At 53.6% G+C, this 14,585-nt stretch overlaps 1 protein-coding gene across 1 annotated transcript; it reads left to right on the top strand.

The window, feature by feature from the left end:
• Positions 1-2,526: 2,526 nt before the first annotated feature.
• CRYBB1 (crystallin beta B1) lies at positions 2,527-12,731 on the top strand. The gene is made up of 5 exons (XM_068990078.1): positions 2,527-2,703; positions 4,484-4,602; positions 8,696-8,828; positions 10,475-10,617; positions 12,505-12,731. Exons 1-5 carry the CDS (start codon positions 2,527-2,529, stop codon positions 12,686-12,688), a joined length of 756 nt encoding a protein of 251 aa, XP_068846179.1. The 3' UTR covers positions 12,689-12,731.
• Positions 12,732-14,585: the final 1,854 nt, after the last annotated feature.

The raw sequence follows: 14,585 nt of genomic DNA, 5'->3' as shown, positions 1-14,585 counted from the left end.
CATCCCTCTTTTTCTGTCACTCTCCACTTCTCCCAGCCTGAGTCCCTGTTCTCTCTCCCAGCTGGTTTCCCTGGCTCCCCCTGCACCCAGCCCATTCCTGGCTCTGCTCTCTCTGTGCCTTAGTTTTGCTCATCTGACAAATGGGTATAATGAAAGTACCCAATAAGGTGGATTGTCCTGGGGACTGACCCAGATGGCAGGGGTAATGCATTAGTGCTACCCCTTGTCCCCTGCCTTCCTGAGCAGCAACCCCACAGGGACACCTGAGCCACTTGTAACTGCAGACACAGAGGCCCCAAGGGACAGACTTTCCTAAGGCCACGCGGTGCAGAGTGGCTGAGCCTGGATTCCAACCCAGGTCTCCAACCGGCCTTCTGGAGGCTCCTGCTTTCCCTGGATTGGCAGCCAGTGGGGACCCCATCACAGGCCCTTACCCGGCGGGGGTTTGTGAGAGGAGCTTCAGGGCAGGGGCCCGGCAGAGGCAAGGCCATGTGGCTGCCGGCCAGGGTTTCTGCTGTGCGTGCCGGGCTCACAATGGAAAGTGCTGCCCTCCGCAGGAACCCAGCAGGGCCGGGGCTCCAAGGCCCCCCCGACTCGCTGCCCGGGGCCTGCTGAGCCAGCTGCCACTTTGTGCCACAGAAGACAAGATCTGGTGTCTGCCAGACTATAAAATGGGGGGTCGGCCCCTGGTCACCCACTGCACCAAGCCTGCCCGCCTGCCTGTCCTCCAGCAGCAAATAGCAGGGCCCCAGGTAAGAGGGGACCCACCCTCAGCCAAGAGCCCCAGGGGAGGGGAGGGGAGTGAGAAAGGGAGACAGGGAGCAGGGGTAGAAGAGGGTCAGAGAGATGGGGGTAATCAGGAGACAGGTAGGGACAGGGAGAGAGGACGCAGAGCGAGGAAGAGAGGGAGGGAAGAAAAGAGAAGAAAGACAACAGATAGATGCGGAGGTATAAACAGGGCAAGACACTGGGGGAGAGAGAAGCAGAGAGACAGGAGGCTAGGCGCAGAGAGAGAGAAGACGGGAATAAACAGGAAAACTGAGGGGGGAGGGGAGGGGGAAGGGAGCGATGGACAGAGAGAGGGACTGGGGGGTGGGGGCGGGCAGGGGATAGGGAAAGCATGTCTCCAGGCAGGAAGGAACCCAGTGCCAGCCCAGGGGACTGTGGATCCAGAGCCTGACTTTGGGGGCGGGGGAAGCAAGAGCCTGGAAGCCACAGATGTGGCCCAGCTGTCTGGCCTCCCTGCAGCTGGGCAGAGCATCCCAGAGCGATAACAGTCCTTCTCAAGAGGTGGCCCAGGGAGGGCTCTGCTTGCCCCCAGCTAGCTCTTCCTCACAGAAAGTGTTCTGGAAGCTGCAGCCAGGGACTCTTGATCTGTGCTGGAGGGGGGCCCTGGAGTCTCTGGGAATGGTCTCCAAAGTTAAAGGGGGCATTTTCCACCCCCTGGGGACAAAGACAAGGCGTTCTTCAAACACCCAAGGCGCCCATGACCCCAAAGTAAGGAGGAAGCACTGGAACTGACCAAAGGTCTCTCCACCCAATGCCTACACAGCCACAGCCCTTTTAGAACCCTGACAGGCGTCTCCTGAGCCTCCTGCAGCCCAGGCCTGTGTCAGCACTCACACACCCGTTCCCAGGCAATGCCAGAGGCACGGTTTCAGAAAAAGGAGAGAGGAAGAGGCATTCGTGCAATCTCTGGACAGGTGTCAAGTGAGCCTCTCCCATGTGCCCGGTGCTGAGCCAGGCCCTGAGGGCAGAAGGATGAGTTGATCAGGATAGGCAGGTGGCAAAGCCTCCGTGGCGCAGACGGTAAAGCGTCCGCCTGCAATGCGGGAGACCCGGGTTCAATCCCTGGGTCAGGAAGATCCTCTGGAGAAACAAATGGCAACCCACTCCAGTACTCTTGCCTGGAAAATTCCATGGACTAAGGAGCCTGGTAGGCTACAGCCCACAGGGTTGCAAAGAGTCGGACACGACTGAGCCACTTCACTCAAAAAGCCCAGTCGCTGGGTTTGTCTGCTGGCATTGAAACTGGAGGGAGTCCCACCACTTAGCAGCTGTGTGGCCTCAGGCAGGACCCCCCTCCCCTCTCTGAGCCTCAGCTTGCTCCGAGGGGATAAGAGGTTATCCTGAGGGAAGGATGCTGCATTCATGAGCCTCATATCTCTCGGGCTTCCGTGAGTGGGACATTCTTGTTATGAATCTGCTGGGGCAATGGAAGCTGCCCTGACCCACGAAGGGTGCTAAGCGATGAGAGCGAGAAAAGTGACTCCAGGGGGCAGAAAGGACATGACAGCCAGCGGGGTGCAGGCAGCCAGGAGGAATGAGGGGGTCCCCCAGAGGAGACGGGGACAGACAGCTTTCCAGGCGTCCGTCTTAGAAGGAGAAAGAGAGGAGGTGAGTTTGCAGGAGCCTGAGCATACAGGAGGATGGGGGACGAGAAGCAGGAGGCAGCCCGGGGGTTGCCGGGCCTGTCTGAACCCGGGCCAAAGGGTTCTCTTCACACAACTTCCGCAGGCGGCAACCATGTCTCAGCCCGCGGCCAAGGCCTCGGCCACCGCCGCCGTGAACCCAGGGCCCGACGGGAAGGGGAAGGCGGGCCCGCCCCCAGGCCCCGCCCCGGGCTCCGGCCCCGCCCCCGCCCCGGCCCCCGCCCAGCCGGCGCCCGCGGCCAAAGCGGACCTGCCTCCCGGCAGCTACAAGGTGAGCGCGGGCCTGGGGGCGGGGCGGCGGGCCTGCACCCCCGCGCCTGCGCGCCCCCGCCCCGCCCCCGCCTCCCCCTCCCCACCTGCTCCCCCGCGTCCCCGCCAGATGCCCAACAGGCTTGCACCTGCTTTCGAGTTTTTGTCGAAAGCAAGAAACAGAAGGAAAGAAAGCGGGCTGGCTTAGTATCAGGAAACAGCTGTCCCAGAAGGTCCTCTCGGGCAGAAGGCCGCCCTCAGCTCCTCCTGAAAAGTGTTTCCAAGCTGCCGGTCAAGCTGAAAGGGCTCCTGGAGAGCCAGGCATCCGGTCCCCTGGGACCGGGTTGGGTTGCAACCGCGGATATTCAGAACTGGGTCATGACACGCTGTCAGGCGGCCCACCCCCTACCCCCGGCAGGCTTTTATTTATGCGGCCCCTTATTTAATGGTTTAATTTTAGTTTGATTTTTCATGGATACAGCACGCATCCACAAACCCGCTATTTACACGAAAAGGCAGGACTTGGTAAACAGCCTCTCTCTAACTTCAGTGTCCCCCGCCCCCGCCCCCCACACCCTCCCGGGAGCCCACCTCCCTCCTCCCCTGGGCGAGGGAACTGCCATCCTCACCCCGCCCTCTCACCTGCTTGCTTGCTGTTTTATGTGCTTTGATGCATTGTTCTTTTAAAAGTATATATTTGCACTTCATTTGTTTTTAACTTATTGGAGTATACTGTATGTAACCGTTCCGGGGTTTTCGTTTTTCTTTTGTACCTCCTATGAGATTTATAACAGCCACTGACACTGTGGTGCATTGCTGAGGGTCATTTGTTGTGGCTGCTGTGTGGTATTTCAGGGCGTGTCCATCACTCCTGACGATCGTGGGGTGGGCGCTAGCTTTGCTGTCATAAACAGTGTGGTCAGGGTGTTCTTAGCCATGTCACCTGCAGGAGCTTCTCTTGGGCAGATAAGTGCAGGAGTGGAAGGGCTGGGTCATGGGTGTGTTGAACCTCTCTCCATTTTACAGCTGGGGAAGTTGGGGCTCAGAGAAGGCACACACTTGCCTCAGTTCGAGCGAATGGCAACGTTTTCCCAACTCCAGACCACTAGCAGACAAAAACCAAAATTGGATGCTTAGTGAGAGGAGGGTATTAGCCCATGTAGACACAGGGGCCCCTGCTTCTGGCCTCCCTTGTGGTTTGATGGGTAGACTTATGAATGTTTCCTGAGTATCAGCTCTGTGGCAGAGGCTGGGGCTGGGAGATACAGAAATAGATCCACCCCTTCGGAACCGGTGAGTGAAAGGGGAGAGGGGTACTTGGAGACCCAGAAGAAAAGCAGCAGTGACTGTGTCTGTGTTACTTGTGCTGCTGATGGGATGGGCACAGTGAGGGTGTGTGGGAGGGGGCACTCGACCAAACTCACTCAGGGAAAGGGTATCAGGGAGGGCTTCCTGGAGGAGGTGACATCTGATCCTAGAACAGGACAGGGGACATGAGTTCCAGGATTGGGGTGTGTGGTGGAGAGGGCATTCCAGGCAGAAGGAACAGCACAGATAAAAAGGCCTGGAAGGAAGATCCATCAGTTCCTAAGGGTGGCACAGACATTAAGTTCAGAAGTGGAGGGAAGGCAGGACAGGGTCAATTCACAGACCTCGGCTCCCAGCAAGCTCTCAGTTGATCTGGGCACGGCCTGCTCTTCGGTACATAGGTGCTTAATGCATATTTGCCCTGGAGCCTCTCCGTTTTGGAGGTACTCCCCCCCTCACTCTGCTCCCTGGGCACGGGGGCTTCTCTCCTACAGCTGGTGGTCTTTGAGCAGGAGAACTTCCAGGGCCGGCGGGTGGAATTCTCCGGGGAGTGCTTGAACCTGGGAGACCGTGGCTTCGAACGAGTGCGCAGCATCATTGTCACCTCCGGACCGTGAGTGTTTAGGCGGGGGGGGGGGGGGGCCGGGAGGGGCACTCCCACAGCCTTAGTAAAATAGGAATAGCAAAACAACCATAGCTGCTCTTGACTGCCTTCCCCTGTGCTAGCAGAGACGTACACGGTCATCCCTTAGTACCCTCCGCGGGCTGGTTCCCGGACCCCCAGCAGATACCGAAATCTGCCGATGCTCAAGTACCTGGTATAAGACGGCATAGTCCAGCCTGACTTCTGTATTCGCAGATGCAGGACCCCCCCATACTGGGGCCAACTGTGTGCTATTTCTAGGGCTTGTTTTAAAGCCAAGAGGGAGGAAAGGGAGGTATGGTTCTCCTTCCCATTTTACAGATGAGGAAACTGAGGCTCCGAGAGGTGATCTGATAAGCCTAAGGGCACATTGACAGCAAGGCATGATTTCAGGCTCCAGAGAAATGTTGTTTCTGCTGCAGAAGGAGCCCCCTGCCCATCACTGATGGCAGGAGCAGGGCAAAGGGCCAGGTCTCCACTAGCTGTCCCCTCTCCTGGGCAGCAAGCAGCCTTTAGGATAGTAACGAGCTTCTGTTGAGTACCCACGAGATGCCAGGCACCGACTGAGGGCTTTACCTAGATAATCCTACAGTGCTGTGTGGGAGAGGGGTGGTTCTTATTCCCATTTGATGGATGGGGAAACCGAGGCTCAAAGGGTGAGTAGCAGAGCCTGGGTTCGACTCAGGTTGATGAGTTTCACTCACAGTGCCTATATCATCCTGCTCCACAGGCTGCCCCTGACTCTCTGGGCCTAAGGCAGGAATAATTGTCCCTTGGACATAGTGGTTGTGCCAACCTCAACCCCTGTAGACTACGCTCAGGGCGCAGGGCCAACCTCTGGACAAGACCCACAGGGCCCGTTTGCCTCATCTCTCCAGCCAAAAAGCCTGCAAGGGGTGTGATCAGCCTTTACAACCAGCATCCCGGGGCTCTGGGTGCTACAGAGGGAAGAGATAGGCTTTGAGATCAGACATGCCTGGGTGTGAGTCCCAGCTCCCCTGTTTACCTTGTTCAGTGGCTAAGCCTCAGTTTCCTCATCTCGGAAATGGGCAGAGTAATGGTCCCCACTCCCTTCCACTAGGTTGTTCTCAAGTCTGAAGGCAATAATGCAGCATGGAACTGGCATTCTGTGGGTGCCCAGATGTTAGCTGGTGGTAACAAGTATTATTGATGCTTCGTGATGCTCTGTGTGTTTAGCCAAGTTACCATGGGCCAGGGTAGGCTGGTAACCTCAGCCCCACCCTCAGATTCAAAGCCCAGCTGAGAAGAGAAGCTGCCGGATGTGGCCAGTTTGGGTTTTTAGGCTTTTTTCATTATCAGTGACTCAAACCCAGAGTATTTCTCCTCCAGCAAAGATGCAGCTGGGCTTTGGTGTGTGCTCTGGTCCTGGTTCCCAGGGCCCCGGGCCGGTGTCAGGACCAGCAGGGCCCAGGGAGAAACAGCGGTGGAGAAAGCGATGGAGGGGATGGGGTGAGCAGGGGGAGGGGAGGAGGGGTGTGCCCTCACACAGGTGGGGTGGGGAGGCAAGCCCGCCTGAAACCCAGAGGCCTCAGCGGACACTTGCGACCACTGCCGTGTGACTTTAGACCAGTGACTTAACCCCTCTGAGCCTCAGTTTCCCACATCTGTGAACTGAGATTCCTGCCCTACCTCTCTCCTTGCTCATATGAGCCACAGGGGATGAGAAAAGGCACTAATATAGACAACTCCTCACTCATATCACTGGGCACTGTGACTCCTGAATAAGACAGTTTTAGGGGAGGGTGTCGGAGTGGCAAGACCGCTCAGTGTCTGTCTTTCTGTAAGCTCAGATCTCCAGCTTCCCTTCCTCTTCAGTCATGAACGATCTTGCGGGCTGTGTTTTCTCTTTAGACCCTCATCGTCTCCTGCCAAGGTAGATCCAATCCTCTCTTCTCCTTGACGGAGGCTTAATGAGCTCAGGTGACTTGCCCAGATCACACAGAACATAAATGCTAAAGTGGGATTAGAACTGGGGTCTGTCTGTTGCCAAAGTCTATCCTCTTAACTCCTGCACGGCACCATCTTCCAAGGCTCCCTCTCCACGCACCCACTCATCCATCTGTAGCTCAGTTCATCCATCCATCTGCACACTCATTCTCCATCCATTTATTTATCCCTCTATTCAGCACTCCTTCCATCCGTCCATTCTCCACCACGCATCCATCCAGCAAATACACTCCTCCATAGATCCATAGATCCAGCCATCTACCCGGCCACCTACCCGTCCATCCACCCATCTGCCCGTTCATTCAACCATCGGTTCACCCATCCACCTACCCAGCCTTTTCTCATATGCTCCAGCCTCTGTGGGGCTGAGGCGGATTCGCCTCTATTCTGGAAGAGCAAATCTGCATCACCAATTCTGTCACCCTGCTATGTGGGTTGGCGCCTTTCTCAGACGAGACCTGAGGCTTCCTGGACACATTCTATTTCAGCCTGTGGTAGTAGCCTCCCCCGCCCCCATCTTCCCCCTCTCATTCTGGGTAGAGGAGGGTCCCAGTCCCCATCAGGGAGATGAGACTAATGTCAGCATCCCCCAGCCCTCTCTTGTTCCCTGAGAACTCCAGAACACAGAGAGGAAAGTTTAAGGGGCTCCTTCGTCACAGCCTTCTCATCTATGAAATGGGCATCATCTTATCTCCCCCAGAATCCCTGGTCCTTTTAACAGCAAGCTCACTTCCCATCCTCAATCAAGCTGCACTGCGAAAGCCCCCATCTGACGTCAAGCTTGTAATTAATCCTTTTAGAAAACTGAACAACTACATATGCACAGTCAGATTTAATTCTCATAGGCATCTGAGAGGCAAACATTACTCTCATTCCCCTTCCACTGCCCCCATACTGATTACTGTATTCTGTATGCTAGGCCAGCCTTTGTTAAACATGATTCAAGCACCTGTATCAATTTTTCCCTACCCCCATACCTGCAGGAATATTATTTGTTTAATATACTTATTTGATTTTTAAAAATAATATCTGTTTATTTGGCTTCCCCGGGTCTTAGTTGTGGCACGTGGGATCTAGTTCCCTGGCCAAGGATCAAACCTGGGCGCCCTGTGTTGGGAGCCTGGAGTCTTAGCCACTGGACCCCCAGGGAAGTCCCTACTTCATTTTAAAATGACCCTTTTTTGACACAAATAAACACATATCAAAAGAACCTTTGCATCACTTTTACAAATGGAAAGATAGTATCACCTGCGGTAAGTAAAAGGTATCTGTAGAAAAGATTCCTACTGTGAACACAGGATAATAGCCTGCTCAAGGCTCTGGGCCGGTGGCCTGTTCTTCCTTTGCTACAAAGATAAATTGTTGTTGTTCAGTTGCTAAATCGTGTCCCACTCTTTGCGACTCCCTGGACTTCAGCATGCCAGGATCCCCTGTCCTTCACTGTCTTCTGGAGTTGGCTCACATTCCTGTCTGTTGAGTCAGTGATGCTATCTAACAGCCTTATGCTCGTACCACCCCCTTCTCCTCCTGCCCTCAATCTTTCCCAGCATCAGGGTCTGTTCCAGTGAGTCAGCTCTTTGCATCTGGTGGCCAAAGTATTGGAGTTTCAGCTTCAGCATCAGTCCTTCCAATGAGTATTCAGGGTTGACTTCCTTTAGGATGGACTGGTTGGATCTCCTTGCAGTCCAAGGGACTCTCAAGAGTCTTTGGGGTTTTAAAAAATGTCTTCTGATGTGTTATTTCCCCCAGGTCCTCATAGTGCTAAAATTATGTGTACATCCTACATCTGGGGAGATATTTGGCTTCTGTGATTGTATACACTGTCTCATTTAATCCTACACCAACTTCAAGAAAATAGGCAAATTAAATGAGGAAACCGAGGCTCAGAGAAGTGAAGTGTCTTGCCCATAGTCTCCCAGCCAGTCAGTGACATAGCCTGGGATCAACCCCTCCCCACCTCCAGCCTTGCTGCTGCCTTGCAAGGCAAAAATGGGAAAGCGAGTGTGGGGAGGGGCCTTCTGCCCACGATGGCTTCTCCTCTCTGCCTTCGCCCCTCCTGACTCTCCCTACCCTGCCCACCTCTCTCCCCGTCCAGCTGGGTTGCCTTTGAGCAGTCCAACTTCCGGGGGGAGATGTTCGTCCTGGAGAAAGGCGAGTACCCACGCTGGGACACGTGGTCCAGCAGCTACCGCAGCGACCGGCTCATGTCCTTCCGACCTGTCAGGATGGTGAGTGGCCCCTGGACCGGGCTCGGGGCAGGGGGAGGTGCTGGGGCAGGAGCAAGCCCGAGGTGTGATGGCCAGGAGACCTGAGGAGTCAGGTGAGCAGGAGAAATGAAGGAGTGTTGGGCGGTGACCTCTGAGCTCGTCCAAGGGCAATGTCAACACACAAGGCACCTGTGATACACTCATCACATGCCCTGGAACCGGTTTTGTTTTTAAATATAGTTTCATTTCTTTCATTTTGGCTTTGCTGGGTTTCCATTGGTCCGCAGGCTTTTCTCTGGTTGCGGAGAGCGGGGACTGCTCTTCGTTACAGCGCACGAGCTGCTCTCTAGCTCATCGAAGAGCAGTCCCCACTCAAAAACAAGAATGTAAAACACCTCCTTAGGGACTCCCCTGGTGGTCCAGGATTGAACTCAGGGGCACCGGTTCAATCCCTGGCCTGGGAACTAAGATCCCACATGCCACATGGCACAGCCAAAAAGTTTTTTTTAAAGACCTCATTAATATTGCTATGTTGTCTGCCTATTGAAATTAGCATAATTTAGACATATTTGCTTAAATAAAATATATTATTAGAAAAAAAATCCCAATACCAGGACCCCCCCCTCCCCAACCCAGACCAATTTAATCCAGATCTCCAGGGCTTGTTCGCCGGCACTGATTTCTTTCCATGCCTCTGAGGTCTCTGGGTAGCCAGGGCTAAGAGCCACTGGTCCAGTCCCTCCCCTGTACCCCTGCCACCATCCTGGGTGGCCCATTTTCTCTCTTACCTCCAACTTTCTCCCAGCTGGGTCCTCTGGCTCCCTTCCAGCCCTCTCTCCTGAGATGTTAGAGGGATCTCTGTCTCAACCATCTCCCACATGCAGTCATTCATCCCAGCTCAGACACGTGGGTGTGTTTCTGCCCAGCTCTGTCGTAGGGCTCTGATGTGCTAGTGTGCTTACAACAGGCAAGGTCCCTGCCCCCATGGGAGGCGGCTACTGAACACCTAATCACAGAAATCCACCTGTAATGGCAAACAGCCATGGTGCTTACTGCATGGGGGTCTTGCAGGGTGTGCTCAGAGAGGGGAAGAGGAAACTGGGGCTCTGGTATTGGGGAAAGGGGGGTGGGAGTGGCTGGGGGGTGATCCGGGGAGAGAGCTCCCAAAGGATGGGGACCGAGTCAGCCGTGGGCATAGCCTTCTCGGGGGGACAGTGGGGGCAGCGTTCCTGGAGTGAAGATGGGCTGGGTGGAACAAGGAGGTAGAAAGGGGGGCTAGTGTGGCTGCAGCAGAGGCAGTGGAGGGGAGTGGGGTGTAAGATGGGATGGGAGCAGGGACACACTTCTCTGGAGGGTTCTGCCCCTGGCTGGTTGTGTGATGCCGGGCAAGAAGCTTAACTTCTCTGAGCCTCTGCACCCCTGATCAGCATAATAAAAATACTGAGTGAATTTGTCTGGAGCTCTGGGTGTATTCCAGGTATCATGCTAAGTGCCCTATATGGGTTAGCTCTGTGAAGTAGAGGCTGACATCCTTATGTTTCCGGATGAGAAGGGCACTTCGAGGCTGGATGTTGGCAATCCCATGATGGTCTGAGCAGGCTCAGCTCTCTCTCTCTCCATACCCAGAAGTCCCCATTCACCCCTGACCCGTCTCTCTCCTTCCCCAGGACGCCCAGGAGCACAAGCTCTGCCTGTTCGAAGGGGCCAACTTCAAGGGCAACACTATGGAGATCCTGGAGGATGACGTGCCCAGCCTCTGGGTCTACGGCTTCTGTGACCGCGTGGGCAGCGTGAAGGTCTCCAGCGGAACGTAAGCCCTGCTCCTGTGGGCCCTCATCCCCTGCTTCATTTCAAGCTCAGGCAGGCTGGGAGGGCACCCCCCCAACCCGCCCCCGCCCCTGACAGGATGCAACATCAGACATGCAGGAAAGGCCAGGAGGCCTGGATTCTGCCAAGAGAGTGTCATAGCCCTAGGGGGCGGGGGTGGAGTCATGTGTTGATGAATTACATGTTGGTGTAAACAAAGCTAGCAATTGTCCTAAGAAGTGGGAAGATGCAGCGAGTTGAGGCTTCTAGCCCGGTGTTTGGGTTGGAGAAATAGTGAAGCGTGGAGGAGCAGAGTGGATGTGAGTAGACCAGTCTGGGTGGGTCGAGGAAATGGAAATATCCCGGGAGATTGGAGCCTCTGGAGACATGAGCAGAGTGACATCTGAGAGGTGAGACTGTGTAACGAAAGGGCCTTGACCCTGTCACTAATGCGCTGTGGCACCTGGGTGAGCTACAAGCCCTCTCCGTGTCTCAGTGTTGCCCTCTATACAATGGGTACATCAGAATTCTTAATCCCAGAAGATTCTTTCTGCTCCGAACTCTAGAATTTGAAGCTTTCAAAACAGAGCCCCCCCCCCTTGACCCCATGTCCGTGAGAACACAGGGAAGGGCCAGATACCCAAAGGAGGTCACTTTATCCATCCCCCTGCCTCCAAAGAACCATACAAAACACCCCTGATCTCCTCAAGGCAAGTGGAAGGCATCTAACTCTCTACCCCAGATGCTTTTCTGAGTTCCTATAACACCATCAGGGCTGTGGTCTTTTTCTTGCTCTTTTATCCTTCCCTGAGACCCAGTATTCCAGTGTGTAAGCCATCTGAAATTTACCAAACATTGACAATAAGCCAGGCTTTGTGCTCAGCACACAGCAGGAGGCAGAGGTGAAGAAGGCTCAGCTCCTGCCTTCAGGGGCTTATTCAGTCTAGCAGGAGGGTGTCAGTACACCTGTGAGATAATGTCCAGCAATAATAGATAAGAGATGGTCCACACAGGAGGTAAGAGGGAGAAGAAAGGTTTCTGGTACAGGGTTCTGTGTGCTGGAGTGGAGGGCAGGTCCAAGGTTTATCTGAGGAGGCTGGAACTTAAGCCAGACCTTGAAAGATGAGCAGGGGGTCTGAGAGAGACCTGGAAAGGCCCTCCCAGCAGAGGCAATGACAGAATTAGAAATTAATCATGGATAGTAAGTTGTATTAAGTGCTTATGATGGACCGAGCACCATGCTAACTTCTTTCAATGAATCGTCATTGAGTCTTTACAATACACCCATGAGGCAGGTTTTCATCATCCCCATTTCATAGACAGCAAGCTGGGGTTCTGATAAGTCACCTGTCTAGTAAATGGCAGAGCTAGGATTTGAACTGTTTGTCTCTGATACCAGAAGGTGTGTTCCCAGCCACTTCACACAAATGGAAACCACTTTTTGGACCAAGACTGCCCCTTCTTATTGCTAACCAGTCCCCAACCCCTGTCTTAATTCCCTTGGATCCTGTTCTCTGAGCTCCAGGTCATCACTTTCAGTGGAATGTGTATTACTCTCCCTACCATGTATCTGTAATCCACTTAGTAAAGTACTTTGATTCATTTTCCCCTTTGGCCCCCCAAACCCTCATAAACCAGCTCCCATGACCATCCCCACTTCACTTAGATGAGGAAGCCGAGATCTGTCAGAGAGGTGAGATCACTGCCCAGAGCCAGCAGGAAGGGGCCAAGCCCGCCCAGAGGAGCCCCGGGTGCCCCCGGGCTGCGAGGACAGGTGAGGGGTTGGAGAGCAGGCTGCCGGGCTGGATGCAGGACTTGCGGGTCCAGGGGGGCGTCTAGGTGCCAGGTGGTGAGACAGGCCGCCTCCACACTGTCCTTGCTTTCCCCCCAGCTGGGTTGGCTACCAGTATCCCGGCTACCGTGGGTACCAGTACCTCCTGGAGCCTGGCGACTTCCGGCACTGGAACGAGTGGGGGGCCTTCCAGCCGCAGATGCAGGCCGTGCGCCGCCTGCGTGACCGGCAGTGGCATCGCGAAGGCTGCTTCCCCGTCCTGGCCGCCGAGCCGCCCAAGTGAGTCCACACGCTGCTCGTGTGGCCTGCCCTGCTGCAGGCTCATCGTCCCCACCTTCCCCATGCAAATAAAAATTCCTGAAGCCAAGCTGTCTCCTGGGTCTATGAACAGATGCAGGCCTCAGTGTTGGCACACAACTTCGTCAATCTTGATAAGTATTGTAATAATCAAAATAGCAAGCACAGGACTTCCCTGGTGGACCAGTGCTTGAGAATCCGCCTGCAGTGCAGGGGACGTGAGTTCGATCCTTGGTGAGGGAACTAAGATTCCACATGCTGTGGGGCAACTGCACCCTCATGCCTTGACTAGAGAGTCCATGCGCCACAGCAAAACATCCTGTGATGTAACATAGATCCCACACGCCGCAGCTAAGACCTGATACAGCCGAATCAATCAAATAATTTTTTTTAAGTTTAAAAAACTACAACTCAGAAAAAAAAAAATAACCTAGCCAGTACCACTAAGTCCTTTGCATTCTCTTTGTATATCTTTGGGACAACTCTTCAGTTCAGTTCAGTCACTCAGTCGTGTCCGACTCTTTGCAACCCCATGGACTGCAGCACGCCAGGCCTCCCTGTCCATCACCAACTCTTGGAGTTTACTCAAACTCATGATGAGTCAGTGATGCCATCCCACCATCTCATCCTCTGTAGTCCCCTTCTCCTGTCCTCAATCTTTGCCAGCATCAGCGTCTTTTCAAATGAGTCAGCTCTTTGCATTAGGTGGCCAAGGTATTGGAGTTTCAGCCTCAGCATTTGGACGACTCTAGGAGGCCAGTATTGTATAATTATTCCTATTTAACAAGTGAGGAAATTGAAGGTCAGAGAGGGAAAGTGACTTGCCTAAGGTCACACAGCTGTCAAGTCAAGATTTGAACCCAGTCAGGTTCCAGAGTCACAGTCTTAAAAAAAAAAAATCTGTGTTTTCAAATTCTACTTCAGGTACTACTCTTCTGATTTTTTTTTTTTTTTTGCCTTCTCTTCTTACCACCTGTCTTGTTGCTTATCATTTTTGTTTAAATAGATAGCATTGTGTGCTTAAATGCATTGATTTGTAAGTAAAACTTGATAACACTACAGGATACGGGAAACTGGCATCCTATGCCAGATAGGAAGCAGTCATTTAAGTAAATATAACTTACAGAAGGCCAAGCACTGAATTATCAGCAGATACCACTGCTTGCTTAAGCTTTAGCCTGCAGCCTGCTCACTCTTTGATGAAATGGATCATTAGCAAGTGTTGGAGGGGGGTCTGAAAGAAGTGCTTGCCCAAACTGAGCTGTTTCTCCCTGATTTAATCAAAGAAGAGTCAAAAGCGGGTTCTTTTCTTGTATCTGATTCAGTCCTGGGTTCAAGTTCCACCTAGCATGATCTCTCCCACTACAAATGGCTCATGCCCTATGCTGGAAACCTACACCAGGCAGAGAGTCCTGTATCAACAAGCAGCTTTGACCGATGTTATGAATCATTAATCTCTGCAGGAAGCCTGAGGGAGGTGTTGCCATGGATATCTTCCTGGAGGAGAGGGTATTTGAAGGGGGCCTTGAAGGATGAAGTGGGAGCTTACTTGCTGGTGAATGAGGGAAATGGCATTCCAGGCAGAGCAAACAGCAAGGTCCCTGCTACCCTACATGGCACCTTTGCGCAAATGATAAAAAGATACTTCTTCCTCAAGACATTTGACTGCTGGGACTTCCGTTGTGGTCCAGTGGTTAAGAATCCGCCTTGCAATGCAGGGGACGTGGGTTTGATCCCTGGTTGGGGAACTACGATCCCACACACCATAGAACAACTAAACCTGTGGACCACAACTAGGGAGCCCGTGTGTCCTAATGAAAAGATCCCGCATGCTGCAACTAAGACCCAATGCAGCCAAATAAGACAAACAAAAGAAGACAGTT

The sequence above is a fragment of the Capricornis sumatraensis genome, chromosome 17, assembly GCF_032405125.1.
Source record: "Capricornis sumatraensis isolate serow.1 chromosome 17, serow.2, whole genome shotgun sequence".
Classification (NCBI taxonomy): domain Eukaryota; kingdom Metazoa; phylum Chordata; class Mammalia; order Artiodactyla; family Bovidae; genus Capricornis; species Capricornis sumatraensis.
Note: the sequence above shows the minus strand (reverse complement) of the source record. Positions and strands in the feature narration are given on the sequence as shown.